The sequence below is a fragment of the Sinohyriopsis cumingii genome, chromosome 3 (genome assembly GCF_028554795.1).
Source record: "Sinohyriopsis cumingii isolate HCF-2022 chromosome 3, ASM2855479v2, whole genome shotgun sequence".
In the NCBI taxonomy this organism is placed as follows: Eukaryota; Metazoa; Mollusca; class Bivalvia; order Unionida; family Unionidae; genus Sinohyriopsis; species Sinohyriopsis cumingii.
Genome location: NC_142963.1, coordinates 78,496,203 through 78,514,582, shown reverse-complemented (window position 1 = coordinate 78,514,582; position 18,380 = coordinate 78,496,203). Strand labels below are relative to the sequence as shown.

Below are 18,380 nucleotides of genomic sequence, written 5' to 3'. Positions count from 1 at the left end.
TTTAACATTTAAATAAAAAGTATCATGATAAATCAATCTTTGATTTCATTCATTACAGTTTTATGGATCAAAAGGAAATTGAAAGCATGAGATAATGTATTAGGAGTATTTTTCTTCAGATAATTAGAAAAACATGATCGACATCTTTTGCAAAGTCTCTGTCAATTTCGAACAATTTATGGTGATTTTCCTATACAGAGTTCTATATGTGTATTATCATGTGATTTCACTTGCTCTGCTCAGACGCATGTACATGAAAGCAGTTTCCTTGATTTGCGGATCTTAAAGATCATGTACTGGTCTTAATGCTACCTTGCAAGGTTCTTTTTGCTGATGTCATATGTATCTCAAGTCCATGGAAATCAGCCTAATTTTCATATTTTTTTCCTTGTTTATCATATTTCTGGATTGGTATTTGATATTGGTCCATATATATTGAGAATTTTTGTCTTTTTTACCTTTATCTTTTACAAAGTTGTAATATCTTTTTATCATTAACACGTAGTTTAGTAATATTTAGATTTTTCCTTCCTAAAGATTTTTTTTTGTGATTGATATTTTTAGAACTGAACTGTTTTTTCACCATATAAGGATTATTTTGATGTGTTATTAAACTGAAGTGTATATATGCTTCTGGAATGATAACATAATTTCTTTGGAGGTATTAATTTTTATGGTTTTATTAGTCCTAAGTTTCCATAAAAATTGAAACTAAAACAAAATCCTTTCTCACACAATGTGATAAAGTTAGCATAAAGTTTTTTATAAAAAATTCCTGGAGAATTGCTTTATAGAAAAGATGGTTAAATTTTAATTGCACGCAATTGCAAGGGAAGTCCTTTTTTTACATTTAGTATGGATGATCCTAAAGTTTAAGGAGGGTCAGTATTGTTTAGCATATGGCATGTTAAAATTTCCATAGAATCTTCAGGTTTTCCAACTATTCGTCCAGTACAAATGAATTTGAGACTGGTTCATATACAGGTGCCAGTACATTTTGAAATGCCTGTTATTCCTTGTTAGTCTTATTGCAACAAAGTTGGGATAGAAATATGCCGATTCTTTCATCCATTCATTCATCCATTCATTATACCCTCAATACTTTGGACTGTATTTCACCAATGCAAAAAAAAGCAAAATAGGTACAGGTCTGCATCCCAGGGAGACCGAATCTTCACTCATCAAGTGGCATGTATTTTCAGCTGTTTATTACACCTGGAATAATGTGCACCTTGTTTCAGCTTTATTGGGGACAATTGATATGCAAATGCATCTCAAGGACAGCAATACTAACATATCAGTCCAGGGTTAATATGACCAAAATTTCATGCTTGAGGGCTGTTCCATTTATGCATACATGGTATGGAAGGCAATTTTATATATATATATATATATATATATATATATATATATATATATATATATATATATATATATATATATATATATATAAAAATAAAATCTCAGGGTACTCAGATTATTCCAAGATTATATGGAAATCATGCTAAATTCTAATTCGCATCAATGTGCGACTATTCAACACTGAAAGTGCATTCCTGGGTTCCAAGTATGTTTTACTGGAACAGCCCTAAGTGACCAATGTATTTTTGGCTAGTTGCTTGTTAAACCCTGTACATCTTAGATTCAATTTGACATATACTTTTGGGTGCATTTCAAGGAGGGCAACTCAACCATACCAAAACTAGGTAACTGTGACCTAATGTTTGCAATTGATTTTAGTGTTTACATTATCCAGGTTTTGCACAGGTCCCGGTAAACATTGAGAGTACTTGAATAGCAATATGAAGCCTTGAAAGTACTTGAAAATGAAAATTTTGTCCAAAAGTGCTTGAAAGTGTTTGAATTTTAATAGCAGGAGATCATTTGCATGACACAAGTAAAACAGAATGAAAAAAATTGACTATTTTAAGAACCACAGACAGAAAATACTAGCTGCTATAGAAATATATAGTATACGAACTTAAAATTTACATAAACTTAGTTCGTGACCTGGTTACTGTTTTACATTTATTCCTCTATATTACAATTTAATCCATGAATAGCCATTTTTAAATATTGTTGTTCATGTTTCTTTCACATCTTTGAGTACCGAACTAAAGTTCAGCAACAAATTTCTAAAAATACAAAAATTTTATAGTATTTTGTAATATGCGAGTCAAAGAATGTCACATGGCAATCTAAAAAGATTTGAACAAGTTACTGTTGCTTTCATTCAATTTGCTGCTGAGGATTTCCATTCGAAGGAGACATAGTGAAGTAGCTTCAGAATGCAAGAAAAGTATGAATTTAATAAGCATTGGATCCATAAAGAAGATTAAAAGTTTAGGTTGATGAAAGATGAGCAAGATTTGCTTTAGGCATATTGTACATGTTCAAGGAAGTCTATTAACTATCCTTCTGTGGATGAGGCAGTTTTACCATTAACCAGCCACACTAAAGGTACCTCTCTCTCTCTCTCTCTCTCTCTCTCAGTAGCAGAGATAAAGTGGTGTCTAATATCATTTTATAATAAATTCATGAATATATAATGTAATGCAAGTATAGTTGCTTATAGAAAATTTATTGACATTGGTTTTGAGCCAGACTATTCTGTTAAATTATTCATTTAATTTTATATTGAACATGCCATAAACATTTGTTGCAACATTCCAGTGCATTCTGTTTTTAAATATGTTTAATATCGTTTCTATGCATATATGTTTGTGTACATTATTTGAAAACAAATGCTACATGTATTTAATTTGTGTGCTCAACTTTTGCTGATGATCGTAAGATGTACTTTGATAATGTAAACAGAACGTTTACATTGCTAACTTTTGTGTGTGATTGTGAGTTGTAAATAGAATGTTTACATAGCATTGAGTTTGGATTATTGTTGGCCCAGTCTTGTTGACAGTTAAGCTAGAAATTCCCTTTGGAATAGTTCACATCTAGGTCAAGTGAAAACATGTATTAATAGGGATTTGACATATAATTAATTCTGTTTTAGATAGTTTATCATATAATTCAAGAGAAATTATTTTAATAAATGTTTAAAATATTGATTGGAATTAATAAAGTGCTCATTGACTTTTAGATTTATACACTCTACTTTAATTTTTTTTATCTCATTCAGAGACATTCTCAACTGCATCATTGTGTTTATTCAGGACATTCAAGACTATTGGAATTTATTTGCAACATTCTATATTATTGGACTTGGGATAGGACAGTTAGGATTATGTGCAACTTGAATTCACAATACTGTGTCTCTTAAACTTTCACTTTGTATTGTGGAGAAATAAATTGCTTGTTGATTTCACTGAAAATGTTTGGTTTCACTTTCTATGATATAATTTAAGAACTTGCATCATAACCCTATTCCTTGTCTTCATGTAAACGAAATAAATTTCCTACCAAAGTTAATTGCCTAACTGTTTATGAAGGTGGTTTCTCACATCTTTAAATGGATGAAGATTTAGAGTGAATCTTGAACATTTTTTATAACTTTTAATTCACAAGTTTTACATTTACATCCATAACCTCATTTCATTACATATTTCGTTCTTTATATTTTCCAGCTATATTTGTTTCAGGTAGTAAACGTGGACAGTACTTGAAGCAAGCTTGAAGTCAGGTGCACACTTAGAGGATTATTACATCAGGGACTAGTACTACACTGGTCATATCTGCTTTGCATTTCACATCATGGCCTGCAAGTACAATCCAGTCCACCTTGACATCGAATCAGATAATAATGGCAGTGATATTTTGGGTTATTAAAGTCATCACAGGCCGTTACTCATGCAGGCTATTGAAGGAATAAGCAGTACATTTCATCATGGATTGAAACTCTGTACAAGTTTTTATGGCCTCATTTAGGTCTCTGTGGATGGATGTGCCAAATGGAAACTGTTTTCTTTGTTGCAAAAAAGTGTAGAGACTTGAGCAGGCAAGCAAATGCCCAAGATGGGGAGTTGTGGATTTCACATTTTACACAACTTATTAGAAATGGATGCTAATAGCTACAGATTGAGAATTGCAGAATAGCCTTTCATCAGCTTATTCGGAATACCGACTTTTACCAGATGCTCATTATTTTATCAGGATTTCTGTTGCCATTGGTGGATGGAGAATGTTGAAGTTTGCTGGACATATCTTACAGATTATTTAAGTTGTAATTGAGTATTTTGGTGCTGCATAGGCTGGTTCAGTTCGAATCAAAGAAAAAAATCATTTAAACATGCTCAGAATATTGTAAATAATAAATTGTTTATGGTAAGGGTGAATTTTTTTGATGATTGGAAGATATGTGAGATCATTTTCACATTGTACCAGACAGAAAAGCCATGATGCTTCCCTTGATGTGCAGTGACTTGTCGCATCAGATAAAAGGACTTGTGGAGATTCATCAAATCTGAATTGCTGAAAGATGTGTATTCAGTTATCAATCTTTACAGTCTGGACAGTGAAAAATTTAAAGAATCAAATGGACTCATCCAAGATCAAAAGTTCCATTTGTCATAGAAAATTCTGCATGGCCTGGAAAGTATACAAACAAAATTAATGACAAACATTTGCTGTAGTTTAGTTGCGGCCATTTATGTTAATGATGGTTTCATAGCTATCCTTGGACCTCTGTTATTCATTCTATTGATCAACGATTTACCTCTTAAAATTGGAACTTCAGTTTCTTCCACTGACCTCTATGCAGATGATACTACACTGTCTGAGATGGGTAAAACCAAAATGGTACTTGAAAATAACTTACAAGATGCTCTCAAGAGACTTCAAGTATGGTGCAAGGAAAACATTATGATCGTAAATACAGAAAAAATGAAAGCCCTACTAGTTAGAACACAACAAAAACGAGCAAGGCTTGAGAGTGACAAACTCCAGGTTCTATTTGACAATGTGAGCCATAATATGACCTCTCAAGATAGAATTCTTGGCGTATTCGTAGATAACGATCTTACTTGGTCTATTCACATTAAACATGGTTCAAAAAAGGTTAATTCTTATCTTTGGCTACTGAAGAAAATCAAAACATACATTCCTCTTCAGTATAGGGTCCTGTTTTAATAAAGTTATATTCAGCCATATCTGGAGTATTGTAATGTAATTTGGGGTAGTACCTCTAATTCAGGGGTGGGCAAACTACAGCCCACGGGCCACATGCGGCCCGCCAAGGGCTTTCATGCGGCTGCCAAGGGATTTCATGCGGCCTAGGAACAAGTCATCATTCGCACTGACTCTGTTTATGTTACTCTGTTTATCAAATAAATGTGCTTCTTTGGAAGTTTAAACAAGTTTTCAAATATTAACAACTGAAAATTAATTATGACGTTATTTAGAAAAACCTTTTGTTTTTGCTATTTCAAATATTAATTATTTTACTTAATGAACTATGTGGCCCGTGACAAGGTGTAAATTTGTGTATGCGGCACTTGCACTGGAAAGTTTGCCCACCTCTGGTCTATTTCAAACATAACAACACTTTTAAGACTCCAAAAGAGGGCTTGCCATTTAATTCTAGATCAAAGTATAGACAATTTTCAGGATGTAATGAATAATATAAAGTTTTTAACAGTACATGAAAGAATATTTCTTAGAAAGGCCAAATTGATGTATAAAGTGTCCATAAAATCCATTCCTGACTATCTAAGCAATATCTCTCACCAAAGAGATGCTGATGGTACTCCAGATTTAAGGTCTATAACAAGTAAAAATTACATTATACCAAGGCCAAAGAAGGAATTGTTTAAAAAAAGAGTTTTCAATATACTGGTCCACTGGTATGGAACAACATTCTCAGTGACATAAGGCAGTCACCTAGCATTCTTGTTTTCATAATCAACGTCTTAAATGGATGAAATCTTTAGAAAATTGAACATTTCTATTTAAAAAAATACTGCCTGCTTTTCTGTCATTTTCATAGTTTAAGTTTTCAATGCAGGATGTTATTATTTGTTTTATATATGTTTATGTTTTCACTGATGCCTGTGCATATGTTCCAAGCTTGATACTTTGAATTTTAAAATTACTTAATTATGTAGTGTCAAGCCAGATTCTTCACATCATCTTGTATATACTGTATAATTTGTACATAACAGATAGAAGGCCTCAAGGTAATTAGTTCTATAACTGAGTTACTTTCTCTAAATAAAGTCATTATTATTATGATTATTATTATTATTATTTATTGAGAATTTACCAATCAACTACTAGCTGACAAAAAAATTTACCTTTCTTGATCCATGGATATTTATTTGAAACAAAGATGCATGCATTGCCAAACAGACCAGAGTATGTATGGCCAAGCAAATCCAAGAATCGACATTTGATGTACTTCTCAGGCAATTCAGACATTTCTATCAAGGATCCATATCCACTTCTAAGCAGTTTTATCTAGAAGAAATCAGACTGGATGCTATCTAACTTGATCCACTTACAAACAGGGCAGCATTCCCATATCTGTACTGCAAGACATATAGGTTCCTAATTCTATCCCATGGACAAGCAACCTTAGAGCATGGCTTTTCAGTAAACATAGAGATAATGATTGTAAACCTGTCAGAGCTGTTGCTCATTTCACAGAGGATTATTAGTGACCCTGTAAATAGTGTTTGAAGAGGTCTTCACATTAACTGTTCAAAGGAACTGATTTTGTTGGCAGCTAGACACCTGGTATCTGGCATACATGGATGACAGAAAGAGAAGGAAGCATAGAAGAAGAATGAAAGAATAAAAGTTTGACAGAGGATGTGTCCGACACCAAAACAATGATAAAGACAGAATAGGACAGAATAGAATGTTAAAGAGAGATTGTAGTCTGCTGATAAATATGCAAGATGCAGCAGTTTTCATTAAAACTTTGCTTCATTTCCAAATAAATAGTTTAAGAAGAACTGCTAAAGAAAAATAGATTATCTCCATTGGCTGGAAGAAGGACATAGAACATGAAAGAGTTAAAAGAACAATTATGGAATAGAAATTCAATTGCAGTGTGCCTGGTTTTGGATGGAACTATTGACTTTGTAATGATTTTTAATGAAATTAATCAAGAAAATGAGAGCATGTCCCATTTATGGTCTTGTATCTTAGATAATATTAAAGAAACCAAAACCAGCATCAAATGATTCTTTAATATTTTTTATTTATTCCTTGAATTTTCAAACTTGTAGGCTATATGAAACCTGACTATCGATTTGTTACATCCCCCTCCCCAAACTTGGATCCTATTTCACCTACACTTTGAAAATTGGGATGTGGTTGCATCTTAGTTAACATAACTCGGCAATACCAAGACAACATCATTGTGACAACTTCTCATTCTTGAAGAACATTTGCTCTTTTTTTATATATTTATTTGTTACATAATCTGTGCCATTATATCTTAGTACATTTAGACTAATGTTTGCTTTGATCATACTCTGTAAAAGGTTGTCTGTTGATGTATGTTATGAAGTAGTATGCTTCATTAATGTTTCCTTCCTCCTTACTGTGATTTTTTCTACAGCTTAAACTCACAATCATTGGGTAAAGATCTTTTATCCTGTCCAGATCATCCTGTGTTGACTACCTTTCAAAGGACTTAACCCAGTAGCGTTGGCATCAGTCCTCCATTCCAGTGTGTAGCTACTCAAAATACACTCAATTTCACAATATTGTCATGTTAACAATTATCATCCTCAGTAACATGGTTTGTTTGACAGGGTACAATCGGCAGAAGACCTCTCAGTGCAGAAAATGCAGATCGTTTGGGTTCCAACATTATCCAAAACCTTAGTCCTGGCCAGCTGAATATACTGATTTCAACAGAAGTGGTACAGACCAGACAAAGCTACTTTAAGAATGCCTGTCTCGTTCCAGATCAAATGTCTGTATTGGGGAGAAAGATTATTGGTGCTTTAGGAAGGTATTAAAATCAGAATTCAGTGCTCAATATCAAGAGATATTGACATTGTCTGTTAGTACATTCCTTTCAGTTTTTCTCTCTGCCTATTTATACAGATTTGTAAACATTCTTGTGTTAACTTTTTATTTTTTAAATTCACCTGTTTGGTTCTGTGAACTGTCCTATGAAGAGCTCAGACAAATGTGGATGAGGAATTGTCTGATTCTTATGATCTTTGAATGAGTTAGATGTTACAGCGGCTTTTGAATATACTAGCTCTTACATTGTAGAATTACAGGTTTCATGCTAATTTAAAAAAAATTATAACTGTACCACTCCAAAAATACCACATATGTATAAAATGTGTGATTCATTTACTTCTATAAATTCCCATACTAGGATCTCTCCAATTTTGACTCCCCACCTCTGTAAAATCAGTTCTATAAAGGATTCCTATTGTCTCTCCATCTGGCTCACAGTCTTATGAATGCAGCTAATCGCATAGTTTATCATGGTTTGCTATGAAACTTGGTAGATATTATAGTCATCACCCTAAGATGTGTATATCAACAAATCGCTGTTCTACTACAGGTTTTGTAAAAGCTGTTGCCCATTGTGACATGCACCAAATAGAAAATCGTGACTGCAGATAGTTTCATATTCATTTGGGGCCAACTTTGGCATCAGTGTTTTCATAAAATGTACAGTCTGTAGGCCTAAATTTATTCTGCATAGTTTTTCCCTAAGAAATTGTAATGCTGCAGTGCTAGGAAATGTGCTATTCAAGCAGTAATAGTATTCTGTGATTAATTCATAGAAGTAGAAAGTTTTCCACAGCTTTAATGACCAGTTTTGATCCATATGTATGATTTGGCTTGTAATACTTATAGTTGTATACTCCTTTAGGTTTGAAAGGTTAGTGATGGAAGGTTTAAAGTATTTCAGTCATCAGAGCATTGTAACTTTATGTAATAACGAGATTCAAATATAAATTTTGTGAAAGGTTATAAAATGGATGAAGAGAATGAAATCACAATTTTAAACAATTTTCTTTGATGGAAAGAAATACTAAAAATCTGCTTTTGAAACTTTAAATTCTTATAAGCCAGCTGTAATTTTACATTATGATGTAGCAATGTTCATCAGCTGTATCCTTTTTCATTTCCACAAAATAACGAAAGTTTTCCAACATCAGACATGACCAAACTGTGTAAACATTGGGCATGGAAGAATGATTTTCTGGCTCCAGTGGTTAAATGTCAAGGTCACAGGGACTGATAGAAGGTTGCTCTGTTTCCATACAGTAACTTGGATGCTTTGACTAATTTTGTAAATTGCTTTTGTTGATCAAAGGTCATAGTGACTCCATGGTGAAAAATGTTTTCTGCTGATACAAGAGTATCATTATTACCTACTTTAAACAAATTTTTTACCCAGCATGCATTTGAGACTTGGAAGACACACTTTACCAGATTGTGTAGATAGCTTACAATTATGACAAGGAGGACCCCTTTTGATTTTTGGACAGGTTGGATATCTGGCCAGTGAACAAGGATTTCAAATAGATTACTATTGTATATTACTATTTACTACATGGACAGTTATTATTTTACCGTTTACAATATTCTTTAATAATATTCTTGATCAAAGATTAGTCTGTGATCTAAAATAATATTTATGCAAAATTATGTGATAGCAAGATTGCAAGGTGTATTTTCTGATGAAGTTTTACTGATAAAAGATTGTTTTCTTGTTACGGCTTAAGTATAAATTTTAAGTTTTTGAAGAGAGAAATGGACAAATTTCATATCTTTGCCACTTTTTAAGTTAAACCATATTTAAACAAATAATACCTGACATGGTCCACTAATTCCTTTATAGGAATTTAACATCACAAATATTTAGGAAGAAGGGTTTAGGATATTTTATGACGTATGATTGTGTAAAAAAGGTCTGAGAAATTCTTTTAAGGATGTTAAATCTGACTAAATATAAAAATTTCTTGCAGAATAGTTAATACTTAGCTTCACAATTGAGACATTTTTTCAAGACCAGTATGAATGTTTAAAATTGTATAGGTAAAGAAATGTTTGAAAATAAAGATATTTGCTTACAATAGTTTACAAGTGGCCACCCTTCCTACATTGAGTCTGTTACCCCTAGAGTTACTTTTAAAAATGTTCTTGTGCCTGTTCCTTGTTTTGATAGCAACAACTTCTACTGAATTCTTGAATCTGATATTCATTGTGGTATTATTTTTAATGCCTGTTTTGGGGGGTGGGAGGGGTTGTACTTGTTTTAGGATGTTTGATTTGTTATTTTAAATTGTAAGTAATCATGTTTTTCTGGGGTAACAGGCAAAATTGACCCTTTTTTAGTGCACATTTATACTATTGTACAGTATCATTTGTTTAACACAAGTCATGTAATTCTTTCTTTCTTTAGCACATCAGGATGGGATTTGAACACAGTTTCCAATGTAGGAAGTAATATCCAGTTCCTGACTCCATCAGAACAACAGCTTATTGATAAGGTAATTTGCTATAAGAGTTGTATTAATTGCACATCTTGCATTTTTTTAAAATAAAATATTAACGAACACACCTCTCCCTTGAAAACTTGCGCACATCGAGGTCAAAAACATCAGCTGCACTGTAAGTATGGCGCGAGTTGCCAAGGGACCTATAAAAAAGCCAAAACCAATAAAGGGATTGACGTAAAGACAAAAGGGGGGTGGGTGGGTTGGCAGGTTATAGTGTTGAATACTCAATTTATAATCGTGCTGAGATTAACTGTGAGTAAATATCTGTTAATAACAGTGTACTTTGTTAATTTTTTCCTCATAGAGCAACCTTAATTTCAGGATAAATTACAGTATATTGAGGAGATCATTAAAAACATTATTCCACATGGTTTCCGTTAGCTAAACATGTATACCACTTCACACATTGTGTACTGTGTCACTAATTTGTGTGTTGAATTGGATACATTCTAATTTTATTGTTTGATCCAAATTAGACAGGTTTTTTTAATACAAAAGATCGACACTCTCTTCGAGAAACATTGTCAATCGAACAAACGATAGATAGAAAGAAAGATAGATTTGATTGTGGTAGAAGTAAAATGAAAACAAAATCACAAGGGTTAATCATTACCAACATGAATTTAATGGGTCAACAAATTTAAAACAATGTAAATTTGAACACGATAATACTTGCCGTTTGTGGCACGCTTGACAAATATACAATGCTGTCGGGCATTTCTGCGCACTTAAGGTTTCCGTCGCCAATATAGAAGCAAAATGCATACCAAATTAGACTGGTTGACAAAAAAACCCATACAGCAATGCTTACCATTTGAAACGTGGCAATTGTCACCAGAATATTCTGTTCAAAATAATATTAATTTTGGACATAGGTGATACCACCCCCGTGCTTTCCTGACTCAAGATATGTCAGCTTATTTTGCACACAGCATTGAAAAGATGTAATGTTTAACCATCAGCATAGCTCCCAACTGTCCCGTTTTTTCCGTATTTGTCCCGTGTTTTGGACCTGAATATGGGTGTATGCTTTTTTTGCAAAAAATACTTTTTTTTTATTGAAAAAAATTATATAAAACAATTCCTTGCAATTTTCAGTTTAAAACGGGCACTCTGTTCCATTCTGATAGAAATGTATCGCATGTATATAGCAATACAGTTCTACAGTATGATTGGTTCATTTGAAATTGAGGCTACAATGCCTGTCTTTATCCGCCATATTGGATTTCGTAAAAAGTTACCGCTGTCACTGTATCTTATCTTCGTAATATTCAACTTCTAACCATGTTGAATAGGAAAGCAGAATATTCAGAATTTTCTCCAGGAAAGACAAGAAAACAGAACTGGAAGGACATTTGTGCCATTTTGTTTAGATTTATGAAACCATCTAGTAAAGGAGTATACTCTACGTTTTGCAAATTGTGTAATGTGATTTCGTTATTGGGCATGGAGGCACCCAAAAGCTAATAAACATCAGCTTGCTGCATCATCATACACAACTCAGTCTGAACTGAGGACGTATTTAAATACCAAAGAGAACCTTGATGTAATTCAATTAGAATTGGGTTAATTCACTTTCTTTTGGAAATTAGCCTTCCTCTTTTTCAGTTACTAATGTTGCTGGCGATTTATTTCGCACGTTTTCCAGACAGTAAAATCGCAATGGATTACTCATATGCTAGAACAAAAACAGTTCAATAAGAAAATCACACAGAATTGAGATCATTGATGAAAGTTGATACATTCAAATTGATAATGATTGGGGAAAAAATAAGGTGTGGAAAAGGCTACTGTAAACAGCCTGTGTCTGAGTGTGTTGCACTCATGCACCTTCTGAATGGGCACCTGAATGGAACATGGTACAACACATGAATCTTTGACATTAAGTAATTATGTAAAGCACTGTCCTACTTTACTGATGGTGGTATATGTTGTAGATAGTTACATATGCATTAAAATTTTAAAAGTCAGTATTTGTTCCTGAAAATCAGTATTTTTGTCACAAGCAGTCAGTATTTTTTTATTCGGGGGTTGGCAGCTATGCATCGGGCAATAGAAATGAAATACATTACTTTGGAATGTTTCTGTCAGCAGTTCATTCGAGCAGTTAGGTTAGGTTTATAGCTAGCTTTACAAAATTCAAGGTAAAATTTTTAATAAATGGCAAGAGATATTAGGCAAACTAAACCAGTCTTGTAAAAAAGTTCGTAAAGTTCAACATTTTATAAAAAATAAGCTATTATGTGGAAGAGAAACAACAATGAATAGGATGTAATGTGTTTACAACATTTTATTGATGGTGAAAATATTACTAAAGAATTTAGAAACAGATCATACACCGGGGAATTTCTTGAGAATTTTTGTTCTAGCGGCAAGTTGACACATCGGGTAGCAGACGGTTTTGCACATGTGGGACAACTTGCAAAATTGGAAACTTGGATTAAAATATAGTATTGTTTTAAGGTATACATTTCTGTCTTTAGTATACAGTAATACCTCGTGCATTCGCGTTTCTGGATTCGCGAAATTTTCATTGGTACCCTCTACGTACATGTTTTCTTTATTTTATTGAATTGTACCTTTGTTATATGACTTCTGTGACGTGAAGTTTACCTAGTTTACCTTCCTGACAATGACAAAGAAAATGTCAGTCATTAAGTTTACAGTCCCATTCGTTACTTGGTTTTACCTTACTGTGAGTGCAAAAGAAAACGGCAGCCAATAAATTAGTATAGGGGTAATAGTATACATGTACCGTACTGTAAATGCGCTAGTGTGGCAAATACCCATTAGGCGATACTGTACTCTATTTTTATGTCAACCATTTATTTCTCTTTTTAAGGGTAATGTATTAAGCTAACTTTTAAATGAAATTAAAGTGCTTTGGGAGCATGACTTGGGTCATATTTAGGGTTTAAACCCAAGAAATAAGCATTTATTAGCATTTTTAGTGACTCGTACCAAGCATTTGCGATTCCTCCTGATCCGCGACTGGTTCTGGAACCTAACCTCATGAATGTTCGAGGTATTACTGTAATGTATTTATTTGTATGATTCTAAAAGATACATAGTAAATCGCATTTTCTGGGTTACCGGTTCAAGAAGGTCATGGAGTGGGTCTTCATGTTGACATTTAGGAATCACATTTTCAAATGCATTTCAAGTCAAAATGCAGGATATTTTTGTACACTTTATGAATATCACTTTCCTTAATTACAGTACGATTGTTCTTTCTTGATGCGAAATGGATTTTGAACAAAAATAACATGTGATTCAATGTTTACAGAAATGACGTATCGTTGCGCAGAATTACCTGATGCACAGAATTAGCCAACTTCACATTTTGAAAAAAAAATCAGTTAATTTTCTTGTGTTGCTTCTTGATTTCTCTGCCACCGAGAAAAGTCCCGCAGATTACTCAACTGTATGATCTTTAAATGAACAATTGGAAATTCCATCCTCCCATTAGTGTGAACCAGAATATTTCTGAACACTGAATGAGTTTCTGTAAAAAATCACCACACCTTGGGCATGTATGAGGATCCTCTTGTATATTTTTTGATTGTCATGTTGCATGGATCATCACTGTTTACGATTAAAGAAGATTGGTGCCTTACCTGGGTCAGCAAACAATTTACTATTGAAGAGCATGCTGATACTCTTTGGTAACATCAGTGATTGTACCCTGATGATCTTCTAGTCTAAGGATAAAACTCGATAAACATGGCTGGTATTGGCCCCCAAATTAGCAATGAATTAAAGTGCTTGTATGAGTATTTATGGTTACGCAATGTCCACTATATATTAACTGCTGCACATGTACAGATGATAAAATAAATTAGTGTGAAATTAACAGTTAACTTTGTAGGTTGAGTTCAGTCAGAATCTGAAATTTGTCATATTTCTGCCTCTTTTAAGTCCTGAGAAAGAAAAGGTGACTTGACAACATTTTTGATTTTCTTTGTTTTTATGCAGAAGATTCTGTTTTTAACCTGTATGTATCCAAAATTCATACATGTTCTCCTTTGTATTCTTTTTCTGTTTCTGTATTTAGTTGCAGTTTGAGTCATTCTTTAATGCCAATCATAATCAGAATATTTGGATGAGAGATGCTAAATGTAGAAGAGGAAAAGTGAGGAATGATGCTTACAGCGATAGAAAATTTAAGTGTTAATGGTGCTGTTTTTCATTAAAATGGTCTGTCAGAATAGAAAGATGTTAATAATAGCTGTTTGAGCCCACTAGTAGCCCATTTTTTCTTATTCAATTTTTTTTTAGCCCTTTCTTTTTAAAAAAATATAGTTTCTATTTATTTTGTCACTGCAACTTGGGATATTCTGTCCATACCATTTTTTAAGTACTTCTTATGTGTTCCATTGATGTTTCTGATGAACAACTCAAGCTGTTGTCTATGCATAGTTTTAAAATGGGAGCTTAAAAATAACATGAAGTATTTTTTCTTTCTTTTAAATACTGCAGTTTCAGATTTTTGCATCGAGCAAGTGTTGCATGAAAGGTAAAATAAACCTCTTAACACATTAACATCTGGTGACAAATTTATGTGGCAGGAGGTAGTAGCCTACTGCCGAGCTCTGTAGCATCAAGGTCATAAATGGTACACAAAGGTAGACAGATGTAGCTCTACAATGATACCAGATAATCTGGAATTTTGTTGCACTACAAAATACAGAATGAAAAACCTCATTTTTTGGACCTCTTTTTTTTTTTTTTTTTTTTTTTTTTTTTTTTTTTTTTTTTTTTTTTTTTTTTTTTTTTTACTTAAAATTCGCCTGTGGTCAAAATCCGATTTTGTGTCTCCATTTTAGACTTTTTGGTCTCAGATCTAAGGCAGACCGTTATGAACTGCAAACAGACAGCTGAACCTTTGCAAAAAGTAGGATAAGATGGGCATTTGGAATTAAGAGTGGTCTCGATACAAAAATAATGGGTACATTAAGCAAAAAAAAAAACACAAAAAAAACCTTCCAACTTTTACCCTTCTGCTCATGCGCAAGCCAAAGAGCCTACAAAAACAATGTTTCTAACACAACTAGGCAGTTTGTTATTGGAAGATCACCTGGAAGTTGGTGTTTTAGGATGTATTCAGAAATAGCTTTCAAAATGTGTTTCCTACTCGAATTTCAGACGAAAACGAGAAAAACCTCCAGGGGTTAATGTGTTAATAGGTGCATTTTGATGATGTCACCAAATTTGAATATTCCTTGCATATTTAATCACTTGTGCATCGACATAGCACATAAATTACAAATTTTGCGATTCCTTGACGATTTTATAAAAAAATTAAAAAATCATTGTTAGAAAGTGCTAATAATTGGTACCGAAGAATAAAAAGCAGTATTCAGATTCTTGTGAGTAACATCTGGAGTGGGGTTTTGTTTATTGGACATCATGTGTTGATTTGAGTCTCCTGGTGGGAGGTATGGTTGCCATCATCCTGTGAAATGGAAAACAGATTCGAAGAATGATGTCTAGTTGAGTGATAGCAACAAGGCTTTGTGCTTTATAGTTTGGAAGTGAAGCTTGTGCAACTGTACTAGGAATAAATGGGCCTATGTGTACTTAAAAAACTTTTCACTCAAACGTAATATGTCATTTGCTGCATGTTTCGAATACTAAACTTTTTAAATACAGGTTTTCAACATTACATTAGGAATATGTGATACTTTGTTACACCTTACAGAAGACTGGGCAGACTTTTGGAAAAAAATCAGATGCCTTACTGAGACAGTTTTGTTTGTGTTGGCAGGTCTGCTATTATTCCTCTTCATCCCTATCGGATGTGGAGCCTCCTCTGCATTGATGCAGTTGGCACATTTGCCACATATCATCTGGAAATAGACAGTATAGTCATGATAGGCCTACAGTCTCTTGTGAGGATGGAAAGAAGAAGAGGGAGGGGAATAGATCTTTCCCAAAAAGCTATAGGCAGGCAGAGAACTGTCCTAAACTACAATCAGAGACCACAGCTCTAAACAGTTTGTCTCTATGGGAAGAGTTTCAGATCAAGTTTCCCCTCCAACAAATTCTCCTTTGCAGAGAGACACTAGGTTGTATAATCCTTTCTCTCAGAAAAGAGTGCAGGATGAAGGTATGCTTTCTGTCCTCATTGAAGATGAATTTGACTCAAGGCGAACCACGTTGGTACCCCCTTCCTTTGGGTCACCTACCTTTTCCCAGCTTTTGATGCAGGAGGCAGAGGAGGAGGAATTTTGGTTATCTTATGAGGAAGCCAATGCAGTTTACTATCTCTTGCCTAGTGATCTGTGTCCCAAAACCTTGTTCTAGTAACTTCAGAGTACATTGAAGTTTAGAGGAATTTTCTAATCAAACTTGACCAGATATCTTGCTTCTTCCTCACTCAGTTACTATGAAGGAGCTTTTTCAAAGATTTAGCAAGGGCTAAGTGTAAGGTGCGGTCCTCTAATCCCTCTATGTTATGACCCTTAGTAGCTTCTTTCAGTTATAATGTTCATACTCCTTCTTGGCCCACAATTATTCCGACTTTGTATGTGGTAGCAGCTCAAGTGGGTATTTCCACAGGGACCATTTAAGACACTGGAGGCTTTGGAACAAAAGGCTAGAATATTAGTGACAGTACTTTGTATGCTGACCTTATTTTTCTGCAGGCTGGTTCAGTCTGCTGAAGGAGGATTCTCCATGGTTTTTTGGAAGCAGTGGCAACAACTTGAAAGAATGTACTGTCCTTTACCATGGCCTTGTAATCAGAGCTTTTCCACCTCTGTAGGGATGTGGCACTGGACAGTTCTAAGATCGTATTAGACCATTATTAGAACCTTCTGAGGGCTGTCCCCTGGAGCTAGAGATACTCAGCAGGTTGCTTGTCCCCTTGTGGCTAGTTGGGACTTGAGGGATATCGATATTGTTCCCTTGCATCCATAACCTCAGCCAGGAATAACGCAAGATCTGGCAGTTTGGTGCTCTCCATCGATCTTCAGAATGCATACCTTCACATCCCCATCTTTTCTCCACACAAGTAGTACCTCAGATTTTATTTAGAATTGTTCAGTTTCAAGCTCTGCTTTTTGACATAGCCTTTGCCCCCAGGTCGTAATAATAATAATGATAATGAGGACTTTGTATAGCGCCTAATCTTTAGAAGCTGTAAGCGCTTTACAACATTAAACAACACCTATAAGATAAAAAACTTAAAATATTATTACAAAAACAAACACCATGAAATTAGAAAAACATTAAAAAATAAAAGACGTGCTGAGAATATTTCAGGCAGGAAATATTATTAGGTCTTTAAGTTTGTTCTTGCAGTCGAAATAAGTGAGTTTTGAGAGCCCTCTTGAATCTGATCACCGTGTCTTTGTGTCTAAGTTCAGTGGGCAATTCATTCCACTTTGCTGGGCCCTGGTATGCAAAAGAACACTGTCCATGTGACTTTGTTTTCATAGTGGGAATAATGAGTATATGATTGTCAGAAGAGGAGCTTAAGCATCTTGTTGGTGTGTACACATGGGTGAGGTTGGATAGATATGTTGGACTAGAGTCTGACAGTAAAACGTAGCACAGAGAACAAATTTTGTGTTTGATTCTGGATCGAATGGATAGCCAGTGTAGGGTACAGAGAAGCGGGGAGGTGTGCTCTGATCGTGGTACTCAAAGTATGATCTGAGCAGCTGTGTTTTGAACTTTATGAAGTTTCTGGAGTAGATATTGAGATGAACCAGACAGAATTGAGTTACAATAGTCCAGTCTTGAAAGTACTAATGAACACACAAGTGTTTTAGTGTTTTCAAATGAGAGTCATGGGAGTAATTGCTGCCCATTTCAGATCAATGGGTATCTTAGTCCTCCAATTCTTCAATGATTGGTTTATCCACAATTGCAGTCTAAAATCTGTTAAAATAGACCCGTCTTGGTTCTATTGTGACCTAGCTTGGTCTCGTACCG

The 18,380-nt window shown here is 34.1% G+C and overlaps 1 protein-coding gene across 1 annotated transcript in view; it reads left to right on the top strand.

The window, feature by feature from the left end:
• LOC149803159 (uncharacterized) overlaps window positions 1–18,380 on the top strand; it is a 255,820-nt gene that overhangs the window by 123,129 nt on the left and 114,311 nt on the right. Inside the window, exons 18-19 of the mRNA XM_089952783.1 lie at window positions 7,716–7,918; window positions 10,343–10,430. Of these exons, the coding sequence (XP_089808909.1) occupies window positions 7,716–7,918; window positions 10,343–10,430 (291 nt within the window). The remainder of the gene's footprint in view (window positions 1–7,715; window positions 7,919–10,342; window positions 10,431–18,380) is intronic.